Raw genomic sequence first — 15,170 nt, 5'->3', positions numbered from 1 at the left:
ATTGTGATGTGTAGAACCAGAATTTGGGAACCTCTGACTGTTAGGGACTCCTCCTCACCTTGACAGCATCCAAGACACTGGTTAGAGAGCCTCCTGGACAGGTCACTCATCTTGGAAAGCTCTGTTCGTTCTGACCCTCCTTCTTAGTGTAAACCAAAACCTGAGAGCCTGGGGTGGGGGTGGGGGGTCATGCTGCCTCCCATAACCAGGGAGATTCAAACCAAACCTGCTACCAGCACAGGTGGGCCAAAGGAGAATGAGCACACGTAAAACATGAAATCAGAAAAGGAATGTTTCTTTTGCCCCAGAAATGAAGTCTGATACAGTGATAGGAAATTATTCTGATTTTTTGTTTGTTTTTAACAAGGGGACTCCCTTCTCCAAACAAAATGGACAAGGCACTGCAATTCCTGATTTAAAAGCCAAGTTTCTGTGGTTGCCAAGGAGTGGCAGGGAGGAGGCAGGAACCTTGCTGGGGCACATCACTATTTGAGAGACACAGTTGCTGTCCACCTCCGTCACCACTCACAGGTACAACAGAGGCCTACTTCCCCCTCTGCATCACCTCCTGCCTAGTTCAAGTCACCCTCTTCTCACAGCAGGACCTTGTGATCCCCTCCCGACTGGTCTCCCCAGCTCTCCCACTGCTGCTTTGAAATCAATTCCCCCACTCTGCAGCCAGAGTTATCTGTTTAAAATGTAAATGTAAACCTTGCTTTGTTTCCCACAACCTTTGAGATAAAGTCCAAGTTCCAGAACATGGTCTCCAAGCCCCTGCAGAGTCTGGGCCCTCCCCAACCTCCTCTTCTCCCATTGTTCTCTGCTCTGCACCAGAGACTCCCTCCAGCCTCAGAGCCTTTGCTTAGGGCCTGTCCCTCTGCCCAGAACACTCTCTTCCACCTCCTAAGGATTTATCCTTCTGGACATTTCCTCAGGGACATACCAGATCAGATCAGGTTCCCTTCTTAAATACTCTATGCACTCATACTTTTCCTTTTTTTTTTCTTCTTCACCCCCTCTCCTCCCCAGGAGTCACACTTTTTCTTTGTAGCATGTATTCAATCTATATGTTCTGAGGAGTCCCCTGAGCCAGGCACTGGCTGGTACTATACGAGGGGGAAAAAGGCAGGGTCCCTACCCTTTAAAGTTTATAGTCTGATCCAATAATCACAGAATGAAATGTAAACATACAATGCCTGACAGGTGGATGATAACAAGGGAATAGATCAGTTAGGATGTCTGAGGGTAGAGCTTTCCGGGAAAGGGTGGATATTTGCTGAGTGAAGTGACTAAGGAGGTGAGAAGGGCATTTCAGGCTAGTGTCCAGGAAGACACTGACTCTGTTTGGACCTAGCAAATTGGTAGGCTCTTGGTAGAGACTGAATGAATGAGCAAAAATTGACTTGCCGCAAACTGGAATCATCTAAGAATTCAGACCTCCCAGTTCAATGCAGGGTTCTTCCCGTACCTTAGTGCTCCTCCTGGATTTCAGAGCATGCCTAAGTAAATGGGGCAAAAGGTCAGGTGAAATTATGCTTTTCCTTCTGCTTCTATTTCACATTTCAGACATCAAGTTTTTATTCCAGTACTTGGGTTTGCTGGTGGAAGTGCTTCTGTATGTTAGCCCTCTTGGGCCGATCCCATTCAGGGAATGTCTACTCAGGCAAGGAGGGAGAGCTTTCAATTCCCTTGACTCTGAAACGATTACTGATCGTATGTTTACAATGCACACACATGCAAAAAGTTGAAAATGTTAAAAGAAAAAAAGTTTAAAATGTTGACAGTTGTGTCCTTGATGATGGTAAAATTACAGATAATGTTTTAAATTGTGCTTATGTGTATTTTCCAAGGCTATAATTATTTTGTATTGTTGGTGTAATACAAATCTTTGAAAGCAAAAGCTTTTCAAAGAAACACTTAATGAATTTAATGGTTGGCCCTAAGCAGGGGTAATGGCCATAATCTCCACCAGACACCTAAAATAAATATACAATCTAAATAAGCAGAGTGTTTGCTCTAAGCATGCTGTCTACAGACAAGTCCTCTTGCAGCCTGATCACTGTACCTATGCTTTTCATAAAATCATTCAATCTAGGACCTGCCACTGATGCAGGAGATACAAACATGGTCACCTATAAAATGGGAACAATTCCTCCCTCACAGAGTTGTAAGGATTAAATGAATTAGTACAGATAAAGCACTTGGAACAGTGTCTTGCACATAAACACTATAAAAAGGTTAGCTATTATTGTATTTATGGCACTGCTATCTAGGAGCACCCAAAGGGTAAGAAAGGCTAGAAACGAAGGAAATGATTCTGAAAAAATACAGTACGAGATTAAAATGGAGGTGAGCAATGAATGCGGAGTCTGGCAGCCTGTATCGTAGGGTTCAAGTCTGTGTGGTCAGTTCGCGGCCAGCACTACAGGAGTGTTGAGTGCTTCGTTGTTGGGGCCTGGGGTTCGAGAGGCAGAGTCCAGACCTTGGGTCATTCAGTTCCTACTCTCCTTACAAAACTGGCGCCTGGAGGCCCGGGCGGAAGAGGGGGGCCTACGGTACCGCACGGTTATAGGTCGAGCCAAGGCTGGGTCCAGCCCGGCCCCAGTGGGGGACAGACAGCTGTCTCCAGCGTGCGCGTCCCCTCCGTGTGTGGACCTCCGGGAAGGGGTTATGCAGCGGTGGCCCACAGCGGGTAGGAGGTGCCTGGACCGCAGTGCGAGGTGGGAACTACGCTTCCCAGCAAGCAACCGGGCAAGAGAGGTCCCTCCGTCTCTACCCGCGCCTCGCAGGTTCCGCTGGGAGTTTTCATTGACCTCTGAGCCGCAACTCATTCGGATCTGCTCCGGCCTCCTCTAGGCCCCGCCCCTTTCGGAGAGCGGGAGGACCTCGCAGAGCCCCGCGAGCTCCTTCCTTCTTCCCCTCTCATTGGCCCAGCATAGCTGCCATTCGGGAGCGAGGAGGAGAAGTTGCTTACTGATTGGTGGATTCCGTTTGGCGCCAACTAGGAAAGGGGGGCGGGGCAGCGGCGGTCCCTAGTGAGCAGCTATTACCGCGAAAGTCCACCTCGGCTGCGACAGCCCGGAAGGGAGGTGAAGGTCCGCTTGGTGCTCTGCGGCCCCGGGTTCGGGCAAGGGGGTGAGAGAAAAACGAAGAGAGTGTGAGCCCTGGCCGTTGCCTCGCGGCCCTGGCCGCTTTCTCTTCTCGACCCGACGCGTTTGTTTGGATTTAATCTTCAGGTTGCCGGCGCCCGCCCGCCCGCTGGCCTCGCGGGGTGCGGGGGAATCACCCGTGCATGTGGCTGGCGCCTGCCGGGTGTAGACACCCGCCCGTCCGCGCCGCTTGCCCGCGGCAGCCGCGTCTCTGAACCGCGGGGTCGTGTTTGTGTTTGACCCGCGGGCTCCCGCGGCCGGGCGCGCGGCCGAGGCCGGTGCCGGCGGGGCGGGGCGGGCGCCGCAGAGGCGGAGGAAGAGAGAGCGGGAGCCCTGGGAGGCCGGGCGCCGCCATGGAACTGGGCCCAGAGCCCCCGCACCGCCGCCGCCTGCTCTTCGCCTGCAGCCCCCCTCCCCCGCCGCAGCCCGTCGTGAAAGCGCTGTTCGGCGCGCCAGCCTCCGGGGGCCTGTCGCCTGTCACCAACCTGACGGTCACCATGGACCAGCTGCAGGGGCTGGGCAGGTGAGGAGGGACTGGCGAGCGGTGCCGCAGGCCGCTGGGCTCCCAGATGGCTCTCGGGGGGGATCCGGCTGGGAAACGGGCCCGGAGTGGGGCGAGACCTGTCCGCCGCTCGTGGGCCGCCCCTCTGAGCTGGGGCCCGCCATGTGCACCCTCCCCCCAGGCGGAATGTTGGGCGGGAGAGGCCGTTCGGACCCTCCAGGGCCGCCCTCAGCCCCGAGCCGGGCCCGGTAGGGGGTGGGGTCGGCCCGGGTTCCCCAGCTTGGCCACCCCTTTCAGATTGCTTTGTACTCTTCTGCCCCAATCCCAGGAAGCTCTTTGTAATCTACTCACACGGGGGCAAAGCGGACCCTTTCAGGCGCTCACTTCCACCCTTTGCTGAACCACCTCGAAGGATCTTAGCTTCCTGCGAGCTTTGTTCCTTCTCGACAGAGAGATGGCATTTTATTTCCTGGCGTATGTGCAAAATCATCTCAGTTCCTCAGCCCGTGCACGTTCCTGATGTCCACCCCTGCTTTCCTAAAAGGCCAGGCCTTTTTATTCAACTTTCCATCCTCCCAAGCTCCCTGGACTTTTCCTCATGGCAAAACATGCATCCCACGGTGTTTCTGGTGGAGCTGCTTTTCCCTCAGTTTTGGACGTCCTATTTTCTCTGTAAGCACATGTCTTGTACGTTTTCCAACCTCTGAAAAAAGCAGGAAGTTGTCTGATTCATCTTTCATCCTAGCAGGTACCTAGAACACATGCTCTCGCTTCAGGAAATACTCCAACATCATAGTCCCCTTGTCTACAGTGTGGCCCAGGCCATGCCTACCCACTCCAGTCTCAACTTTTATATATTCAAGTGCTAACTGGGTGTTTTGGGTGGCTAAATGGGATCTGTGGTGTTGCCTTAGAAGTAGATGGTTGAGAGCAGTCTGGATACTTGCTAACCTCATGGCCTGTCTCCTGTAAGTAACCTTGTGAGTATGTTTTAGAAATTTATAGAAAGAATTCTTTCTCTTGCTTCCAGTGAATATGAACAGCCGCTGGAGGTGAGAAACAGCAGTCTGCAGAGAATGGGCTCCTCTGAGTCAACCGATTCAGGTATTCCTTTAGTCTTCAACATTTATTCTGTTTACTACATGAGGGTCAAAACTTGGAATTTGTTTTAACGTGCACTTCGCCTAGGAACTTAGTCTGATGACTAGTTGAGACAGTAAACAAGAGTCATGGCATTCCGTGACAAACACCCTTAAAACAGGGTAAAGAAGGCCCTGTGGTAGCTTATGGAGGAAATAAGTGTCCAGTGTCTGCATGGAGATGGTGTGTGCTTGCTTTTGAGGATGAGTATTTGGGTAAAATGAACCATAACACCAAGACCAGAAAAGCGTATTGGTTGAAACGCGGGGTCAAATTATTGTTTCAGTGAGCCTGCTATGGAGGAAATGGGCCAGTGCATTTTATTCTAATTCATAAATTCATGGTTATATTTGCACAGATGTTTTAGGTTAGGGAACTGCAAGAGCAAAGGTCTTAAAATGTAGACTTCTTCAGAACTAGGGATAGAATGCTTACTTGTGGCAGCGTGGCAAATGAGAATATCAGAGCTAACACTTGACTTCCTGCAAAGTTACATGGATATCATGAGGAGAGGTGTGCACTAGGCAGATGCTGGCGGGTCTGGATGATATTGAGAGCAGAGTCTCCTATGCCTTGCTCCCTTTGGTGAGATGAGCACCTTACTTGGTGTTATTTTGTTAAAGGCAATGAATACTTGGCTTGTCATAGGATTGATAAATGTATTTTTCCATACCCCCAAATTAACATATGATCTGACAAGATAAATTACTTGAAGTCAAAACTATTCCAGAAAACTGGTACCTATTCTTTTCGTGGTCAGAACTCACAGAACGTTACTGGGTAATCTCTGTCTGAATAACCAACCAATCATCAAGATTATGTTTAATTCTCACATTCTATTCCCTTGATGATATTTGTAAGTAGGGAAATCGGATTGGTAGATACACTATGAAAATGTTAAGACTTGTGCAGATATGAACTTTTCAACAATCAAATAGTGACACCACTTTAATTCTGGCAAAAGTCTAAGCCATGATTCTTGATTGATGGCTTAAAGAAACAGTACTAGTATTTTTGTTTTATTTAATGACAAAATGGTGTTTCATGTATTATTTCCTGAGGTTTTATTATTTCCCACAGGCTTCTGTCTGGATTCTCCTGGGCCCTTGGATAGTAAAGAAAAGTATGTATTCACTGGTTTTAAAAGTTTGTACTTAGGAAAGACTTTTCTTAATGTTTTATTGAAATTCTTAGTACTCTGCATGGGAGCCCTGGATTTAGCTGACCCTAGTAAGACTTGTGGATCCTATAAATAAGTCTGGTGCCTTTAGAGAATGAGTTGTTTGTGTCAGCATTCTGTAGGACTTCCCATCCTTTATTTCAGCTATAATTTGTGCTTTTCTCTTCGAGTCTTGCCCAACCCTTTACTTCACTCTCTGGCATCATAGACTTAAATGTGTATTTTAAGAGAAGACCTGGGCTTGCCTTTTTTACCTAGAAGCCCAGTAATGTTAGGGATGCTTGTGAGAACAGGACAGCCTCAGAAATCTGTTCTTCCATCTTGCTTAAAATGGGGATGTTTACTCCCTCCCCAAACTATAGACTACACACGGGATCTGCTAATATGAATACCTCTCTCTTGTTTTATTCTCATTGTTTACCTTCTGATCTCTTTGCAGCCTTGAAAATCCCATGAGGAGAATAAGTTTCCTGCCTGTAAGTTAGTTCCCTTGCTTAATTTGTCTCCTTAGCTATCAGTGTGACCTTAATGGTAGGCCTTAATTTAGACAGCAAAGACTGGTTTTCCTTAGTGTTGTAAGCGCTCAAAACACCTAAACAGCCTCACCTTCAGTTCTAACTGCCAGTTAGATACAGGAAGTATTCTTCTTTTGCAAATGATATTTTAGGGTTGATCTGGCCCCATAAATCTCTGCTGAGAGGGCTGTAGACCTACCTTGTAAGGTTAGGTGGGAAGCCATGTAGCAGGATCTTCTATCCCATGTTGTGGTAAGGTGGAACCCTGGCCACATTTCTTGGTTACCACCTGCAGTGTGAGGAGCTAAACCCTCACTGCCATTTTTGTTTTTCTTTTGAACCTGAGTTTCATTGAATTGTCATTTATGTACCTAATGTCTTTCTTTCTTTTTGACAGCAGAAGCTCTTGGGATGTAGCCCAGCTCTGAAGAGGAGCCATTCTGATTCTCTTGACCATGATGTCTTTCAACTGATGGACCAGGATGAGAACAAGGAAAACGTGAGTGGCATCAATGTGCTAACAGGATAGAGGTAAAGCCACAAGTGTCAGTGGCTTACAGAGAAGTGGCCGGGCTGCTTTCTGGGAGACTAGACCTTCACCAAAGTCATGCATGGTCTTTGCAGGCAGAGAAACCTGGATTTGAATCCTACTTACTAGCTGTGTGACCTTGACCCATTACTTATTCTTCTTCTTTTAAAGTTTTTATTTATTTATTTGACAGAGAGAGTACAAGCAGGAGGGAGAGGGAGTAGCAGGCTGTCTGCTGAGCAAGGAGCCTGACATGGGGCTCGATCCCAGGACCTGGGATCATGACCTGAGCAGAAGGCAGACGCTTAACCAACTAAGCCACCCAGGCGCCCCCCCGATACTTCTTTGTAGGTCTCTTCATTTCTTTGTAAGATACGAGTAGCAGTAACTTGTAGGGCATTATGGAATTAGAAACGATAATGTATGTAAAGCATTTAAAATGGTTCCTGGCAGGGAGCAGTTGCTCAAATGATAGCCCTTAAGAGTAAGTATATCCATGAGTACTTTATCCAGAAGGCCCTGCCTCTTTGGCTCACCCTGGGATGAGTTGTAAGCTTAGGAAAAGGCTTCTTGGCAATATTTGAAAGCACAGAGCGAACAAGTCTCAGTGAATCACAGAGTAACTGAACTGGTAGCTTAGAGGGTGAGCTTGTGGTGGTCCATCCAAAAGTCCAAGAACACCCTGGCCTGGCTTTTCTCACACCTGCCAGGTGCCTTGCACAGGGCATCCAAAACAGTTCAGTGACTTGGCTCAACTTTTCCAGCCTTCATTCTCACTATATCCTCATGTCAATTTCCTCCCCTTTTCCATTCCCTGCTAAAATGCCACAGTTTGTAATCCTTAACATATCCCAGACTTCGTGTAAAACCTACTGCCTCCATAAATTCTCCCAGTGATTCTTAGCGACTTGTGTGTGGTTCTGAGGGAAAATACAGAAGTGAGTTCCTGCCTTAAGTGCCTGGAGCACTGCCTCGGCCTTTGTATACATATATACATACAGTAACAACTTCTGGACACAGGGAAGCTGTACTGATGCCTGGTTTTCCCCTGAGCTTAGCTTTTCCCAGGGTTGCCTGCTTGGAACTTTGTTCTGGAGGGGAAACAGCATAGATGGTAAAGAGCTCTTGTGATCTTAGGCACACCACTTAACCTGTAAGGCCTAGTTTCCTCATCTGTAAAATGGAGGTGATCGGTGATTGTTATATGAGTTAATGCATAGAAAGTACTTAGTGCTGTGTTGGCATGTGGATACTCTGTGATATTAGCTGTTACTGCTCTGAGCACTTCATCACACGTGAAGTGGCTATTTTAGGTAGGGGGATTATAAGTGCTTCCAAACTTGAAGTAAATGGAATCATACAGAATGTATTCTGTCACTTCTGGCTTTCACTCAACATGTGCGATTCATGTTGTTGAGTAAACAGTCATTTTCTTAATTTTCCATTGCTTTGAGTATGGAGTACAATAACTAAGTGGAAAATAATTACCTCCTGTTGGTAGGAAGAAGGCGGAAAATGCAAAATCTTCAAACAAATCTAGAGTGAAAAGTTGCGGCTCCCATTCCCAGGCAATTATATTGAAACACTTTGCCTTAGATTTTAGGAAATTGCTGATTTGATTTAGCTTATTAACTCAGGGTTTTGTATACTTGGCTGATATTTATGTTTTTGTCAGGAAATAGTCTTTGTGGTGAGAGAAAAAATGCCGCCTTAGAAGTCAGCTGTTGCCTAAGTCTGTGAAATTCTTAGTGGCACAGATCCAGTGCTGGACTTAAGCTCATAAATGGGTAAACCCTTAGTTTGGAGGCAGTTACAAAGGTGAGCAGTGCCTGCTTCCTTGACTGTCTCACCCGAGCTACAGCTAAGGTCATGGTTTTTGTGGACAGTGGAAGATGTCTTGACTCTGCTGTCTTGCAGGAAGCCTTTGAGTTTAAGAAGCCAGTAAGACCGGCATCTCGTGGCTGCCTGCATTTTCATGGACTTGAGGAGAGTAAAGATCTCTTCACACAGAGGCAGAACTCTGCCCCAGCTCGGATGGTATGTGCCCTGGCTTTCACAGGGGAGTTCCTGATGGGAACAGAATGAAAGCACCCTCTTTAACCCGGAGTTGAAGACACTACAGCAGCTCTTGTTGTCTTTACCTTGACTTTGTCGTTTGAAACTAGACTGTCACATTTTTTGGTGTTTTTGCTGTGTCTGGAGAGCAGACGGGCAGAAGCAGAGTGAGAGATGGTGTGTTTGGAATATTGAACTTGAGCAAGGAATATTTGGCCTCGTCAATTCTGGGGAAATAATCTGCGGGCATCCTGGGTCATTCTTCTAACTGTGTGTATGGTGGGGTTATGGGTCTTAAAACTTGCTCTTTCCAAGTGCCTCCTGAGTGCTAAGAGGCACTCCCCAGAGTGGTTTTGTTTGGAGACAACACTTAGCTTCTTCCAAAAGTGGTTTATTAAGAACTGTTAGGGATTCCAGTGAACCTACTACCTATGGGCTCCTTGACAATATCTGGGGCCACGTACCCCAGGGTTATTTCTTTGCCAAACAGAGGCGTCACTACTTCCAAAGTTGCCTACTGGCGATCTGACAGCTAGGGCTAGAGACGCCCAACAAAGTGACCACATTTGGTTTCCAGGTTTTCCTGGGAACTTGCATGTGAAAATACAGCTTTCCAGTCTGGCATGTGGTCTGAGGTTCACCTTCAGCCAGTATCCTTGCTCTGTCTAGCATTTGCACAAAGCACTTCTTTTCTTTCTTTCTTTTTTTTAAAGATTTTATTTTATTTATTCGACAGAGATAGAGACAGCCAGTGAGAGAGGGAACACAAGCAGGGGGAGTGGGAAAGGAAGAAGCAGGCTCATAGCGGAAGAGCCCGATGTGGGACTCGATCCCATAACGCTGGGATCACACCCTGAGCCGAAGGTAGATGCCTAACTGCTGTGCCACCCAGGTGCCCCTGCACAAAGCACTTCTATATATGTTCTCATCTTTAATCTTCATAAGCCTGTGAAATAGCTGGAGTTAACCCATTTTACGGGTTGGGAAAGTCTGGTGAGGGGCGTTGGGTGATCTGCCAAAGGACACAGATAAATAGAAGACCAGGATTTAACAAAATCTGATTCCCAACTACACGGTAATTCTTTAAGTACTGAGTATCCAAAACTAAATATCTTTAGTGTGCCCTCGAAGATCACCGCATCAGGGTTATTGTGGTCACCTGGCCATCCCTAATGATAGGTGACATGTCCGTCATTTGCTGTATCACTCATGCACAAGGGATCCCAGAACCTATGTCACAAATACTGGCATTATAATTCTTTTTTTTAAGATTTTATTTATTTGTCAGAGAGAGAGCACAAGCAGGGGGAGCAGCAGGCAGAGGGAGAAGCAGTCTCCTTGCTGAGGATGGAGCCTGATGTGGTACTTGATCCCTGGACCCTAGGATCACGACGTGAGCCGAAGGCAGACACTTAACTGAGCCACCCAGGTGTCCCAAAAATACTGATATTCTAGTGTGAGCCTCAGAGGGTGTTGCCCCACAATAAAGTTACCTGCCCCTTGGTTCTGCTGGCTGGAAACTTGCCAGTGTGCCCAGAACATGCCCAGGAGCACTTGTGGAGTACCGGAGGCAGCCTAGAACTTCTGTGAGGCAAGCTGGTGCCTGAAGCGGAGGAGGCCAGCTGCAGAAGGGATTCCTCCCTAGGTGGGCAACTGACTCTGAAAACCAGAGGGCAACTTGGGGATTAATGCAGTCCTATTGCAAAGGGATTTGTGTCTTAAGGATTGTCTGTAGGACTTAGGTTGAGACTGCATCCTTACTGTGGGAAAAAATCTCTCTCTGAACACTTTTTCTGGTTTTGGGAAGCACCTGGAAAAGATACAATTCACTATCAGCAATGTTTGTATTAGTCATGTTTATCTCTAGAATTTTTTTTTTTTTTAAGATTTTACTTATTTATTTGGGAGAACACAAGCAGGAGGGGAGAGGGTGAGGGAGAGGGAGAAGCAGACTCCCCTCTGAGCGGGGAGCCACGTGGGGCTTGATTCCAGGACCCTGAGATCATGACCTGAGCCGAAGGCAGACCCTTAACCGACTGAGTCACCCAGGCACCCCAGTAATGTTTATCTCCGATGGTAGACTTATGAGTCATCTTTCTAAATTTCCTATATTAAATATATATTAGTTTTATGATGGGGGTTCCCCCCCAAACAACAACATAGGGTCATCTAGTGAGATACCCTATTTTTACTCTAGGAATGGTTCTCCTAGGAAAGAATGTAGTGGGGAGAGAAGCTTGGGCTTTGGAGTCAAACAGGTGAGCCATGTGATCTTGGTAACCTCTCTTAAGCATTGGTTTCCTGATTTGTTCAATACGAAGAAAAGGAGTAACTCCCCTTAATATGTTGTGAGGTTTAAATGGAACCGAACACTTAAGATGATATCAGAGTGTCTGGTACACAGTAATTCCTCCGTTAAACACAGCACTTGTCGACTAAATTCCAGGTCTAACGGACTAAGATAGACTTTGTAGAACCAGGCCACCCTTTACTCTCCCCCTGTCCCACCCCCCCACCCCACCCCCCATCAGAGTTACATAAGCGTTCTCTTGGCTGGTCTGTAGGCAGAGATTATATCTCTCACCCTTCCTCATTGCAGCAGGTTATCCTACTGTATCGCAACCCGCATGTTGATTCCTGTTCACCGATAACAGTCCTCTGATAAAGCAAACCTTGCCCTTTGTTAGAGGCTTTCCCCAGATCCCACTTGCTTCTGAGAAGAGGTTTTTATGAAGGCTTCCAGGCCTGATTCTACTCAGGACTATGTGTAGACATCAAATCCTTTATCAACTTAGGCTGCATTTTCCTTTGATGAGTAGCTGCCAAAGTTTTACTTATAATAAATCCTTGTAAAATCTAGTGACCCATCCAAGGAAATCCGTTCTGATCAGTTATTAACAAGCCGTGAATTCTGTCTTCCAGCTTTCCTCTAATGAAAGAGATGGCGGCGAGCCAGGGAATTTCGTTCCTCTTTTTATGCCCCAATCCCCTGTGACGGCCACTTTGTCTGATGAGGATGATGGCTTCATGGACCTTCTTGATGGAGAGAATCTGAAGGTGCTGTGTGTGTGTGTGTGTGTGTGTGTGTGTGTTCATTCGTTCATGTGTTTGTGTTCCCACCTATTCCACTAAGTACCCTGGAGAAGTCATGTGAGAAAGAACAGCAATTCCCCAGGGCTTTGGGGTGGCTGATATTTTCGTTCTTTTGGTGAGAATTTATTGAGACTCTGCTCCTAATTAAATCTGAGGTGGGAGTGGGGCAGTTCCTCAAAAGAAGACACCAAGAGGATCCTTCTTACCCTGAAGGAGCCGACAGTCTATTTTGTAAAGAGACCTGGAACAAGAATAGTGTAGGGCGAGCTGGCGTAAAGCTGGAGAGCCAGAGGCTACCTCCTCACAAACCCTTGAGGCAGGTGTGGGGGGGGGGCGGGTGCTCTTAGCTACATGTTCAGATGCCCAATTTGTGAAATGCGATGCTCTTCTGACCTTAACATACTGGTTAGTGGGAAAGAGGAGCGAACATTAGAGGCTTCCTATCTGGGCCTGTTTGGTACTCCTCAGGCAGAATCACACCTAATGCCTTCACACTGTTAATCTCTGCTAGATCTTTATTATAGTTTTTCTCTTTCAGAACGATGAAGAGACCCCATCGTGCATGGCAAGCCTCTGGACGGCTCCCCTTGTCATGAGAAGAACTACAAACCTTGTAAGTTGTTCCCATGTGCCTGGAGAGAGGTTTGAGTAATTAGACCTCTGGGACAGAGTGGACTAGACTAAATGGAAAACTAATCCTTCTGCCCACATCACCACAGGGATCAAAAATAGTTTCATTTGATTCTGTCTTTGGGTTGTATGAGCCTCTCCCTTGACTGGTCACTAATGTTCTCTGGTGTAAAGCACACTGTTTCTTTATATATATATATATATTTAAAGATTTTATTTATTTATTTGACAGAGATAGAGACAGCCAGCGAGAGAGGGAACACAAGCAGGGAGTGGGAGAGGAAGAAGCAGGCTCATAGCAGAGGAGCCTGACGTGGGGCTCGATCCCACAATGCCGGGATCACGCCCTGAGCTGAAGGCAGACGCTTAACTGCTGTGCCACCTAGGCGCCCCTCTTTATATTTTCTTTTGTCCTCATTGGTGTGTGAGGAAGTCTGGCTGATAAATATACATGTAGTTCTTGTTTTTGTAATTTTTAGTTTATCCCAGCATTCTTGGCCAAGTTAATGTCGTGTGTATGTGTGTGTGTGTGTGTGTGTGTGTGTGTGTGTGTGTGTGTGTCTGATCTCTCTTACTTTCTAGTTTAAGATCTCAGGAAAATATCTGCTAAATTGAATTCCTCACAAGTAACAGTGGTTGATGGAACCTTTGTGTTCTAAGCTGTGGGTGCAGGTACGGATAGTCTGGGAATCGGCCCTGAATGAGGCCAAGTTCACAGGTTGGGGCCTTGCTTGGCCTCAGAACACACCATCTCCCCTAGGAGCTACTGAGGGATATACTTAGGTGGGCACTCTGAGCTCTTTAGAGCTCCTGTTTGCAAGGTGGGGAGCTGGCTGTCCTCTGTCCCTGGGTCTCTGGTGCTCCTCTTTCTTGAGCTTGTTTGGTTGTCTTGTCCATGCTTTTCGGCATTTGCACAAAGTCCGCCAAACGTTTGGAACACTGCTTTATCTCTGTTTTCTTCTCAAAGATTCTGTTTTACTTCAGGTATTTTCCGTGTGGAGTTTAGGATTATTTCATAGTTTAAGGATGCTGGGAATATTACCCATAGATAATTGAGGTTTTACATCATTTTTGTTTTTCCATTTCTCCTGTATAGACTCACCCACAGCTCACACGTAGGACAACTGTTTGTGTTTCTTTTGCCTCCGTTAAGCTAGCATTGCCTTTGACCTAGCCAGGCATTGGGTTACAACTGTTAGTGATAGAAGCACATTCTTGGATGACTCCTTCATTGCTCTGGGGTCCGAAAGTGGCCCGTGAAGCTCTACTTCACACATCTGCAGAGTGCTCAGAGCCCCCCTCTGGCCCTCACAGCTTGACCTGTTCTGACAGGTTGTCTGAGTTTGAGAAGGGGCAGGCGGCTTGCTGTGGCCACATTTGCTTCAGGCAGGGATTTGAGGCGTCAGTAGATAAACTCTCTCTGTGCTTTCACGTCAAGACTTCCCTTCTAGCCAGTGTCCTTCGTTAGCCATTTTTCTAGCCTGTGTGTCATCGTCTTGTCCCAGATAGGGTTTTGCCCCACTGTCATCCTCAGCTACACCTTTGTTTAACTCAGCCCCCATATTAAAACCTCACACTGTAAGCAGTAAGACAGCAAGGAGTGGGTTATTTTTCCACGTCTCCGTCGCGGGGGAGCAGTGGAGTTGTGGAGCCCCCAATGTGAAGCAGACAGCAGCTTACCCTGTGTGTGTGGCCTTGTCAAACGCACACGTGTAGCCACGTGTATCCCATCAAACAGGTGGGCCTTGTGGACACTTTAAGGGCAGGAACGTCCATCACGTTGGAAAGAGCCATATGCTGTGAGCAGATCGGGGGCTGATCCCGCAGAGAGGGCATGTTTGCGCAGGGTCTCAGGCTGTGTGGGAACTTGGGGGGCAGGATGTGTTGATTCATGAAAGAACAGTTCATCTGAGGAAATAGCGTGTAGCCTTGGGAAGCTGGAGAATTGGGATGCATGGTGAGCAGGGGCGAGGTTGTGACGAATGTCACTTGTCTGCCAGTCTAAGGGGTTTAGATGGATTTTCCCAGGGACGCTAGGATTTCATTGAATGTGACTATTAACTGGAAGGGAGGACAGGTCAGTTACAAACAGGGTGCTTAGGAGCCGGTTATGACTATTTGGCAAAGTGCTAAAGACTTTTCTGAATTACAGGGAGAAGAGGGAACAGATTGAAGGGATCCTAAATTAGGAACAGTGGTATTTAGAAGTAACAGTGATAAAGGAAAAGTCATGAGAATGACCCCAAAGTTGTCAGTGGGAGAGACAGTCTTAAAGTACATCCTCAGTTTTGTTGGCTGTCTGTGTGTGTGTTTAAGTACCTGGTGGGTAAAGAGCCTGCTGTCTCCCATCTTCTCCATAGCATTTGGAATGGTAGAG

General features: G+C 47.1%; 1 protein-coding gene across 6 annotated transcripts in view; it reads left to right on the top strand.

The window, feature by feature from the left end:
- Positions 1-2,993: 2,993 nt before the first annotated feature.
- The window catches only part of CDC25A (cell division cycle 25A), a 28,736-nt gene continuing 16,559 nt past the window's right edge, over positions 2,994-15,170 (top strand). The window contains exons 1-9 of one of the 6 annotated variants that reach the window (XM_034658240.1): positions 2,994-3,095; positions 3,237-3,672; positions 4,682-4,755; positions 5,872-5,914; positions 6,411-6,447; positions 6,884-6,985; positions 8,933-9,052; positions 11,993-12,127; positions 12,702-12,776. In XM_034658240.1, the coding sequence (XP_034514131.1) occupies positions 3,503-3,672; positions 4,682-4,755; positions 5,872-5,914; positions 6,411-6,447; positions 6,884-6,985; positions 8,933-9,052; positions 11,993-12,127; positions 12,702-12,776 (756 nt within the window). In that variant the 5' untranslated portion in view covers positions 2,994-3,095; positions 3,237-3,502. Of the gene's footprint in view, positions 3,673-4,681; positions 4,756-5,871; positions 5,915-6,410; positions 6,448-6,883; positions 6,986-8,932; positions 9,053-11,992; positions 12,128-12,701; positions 12,777-15,170 lie in introns of all 6 variants that reach the window. The other 5 variants (XM_034658239.1, XM_034658241.1, XM_034658238.1 and 2 more) reach the window with 5 other exon arrangements.

This window comes from Ailuropoda melanoleuca, chromosome 4 (genome assembly GCF_002007445.2).
Source record: "Ailuropoda melanoleuca isolate Jingjing chromosome 4, ASM200744v2, whole genome shotgun sequence".
NCBI lineage: Eukaryota > Metazoa > Chordata > Mammalia > Carnivora > Ursidae > Ailuropoda > Ailuropoda melanoleuca.
Note: the sequence above shows the minus strand (reverse complement) of the source record. Positions and strands in the feature narration are given on the sequence as shown.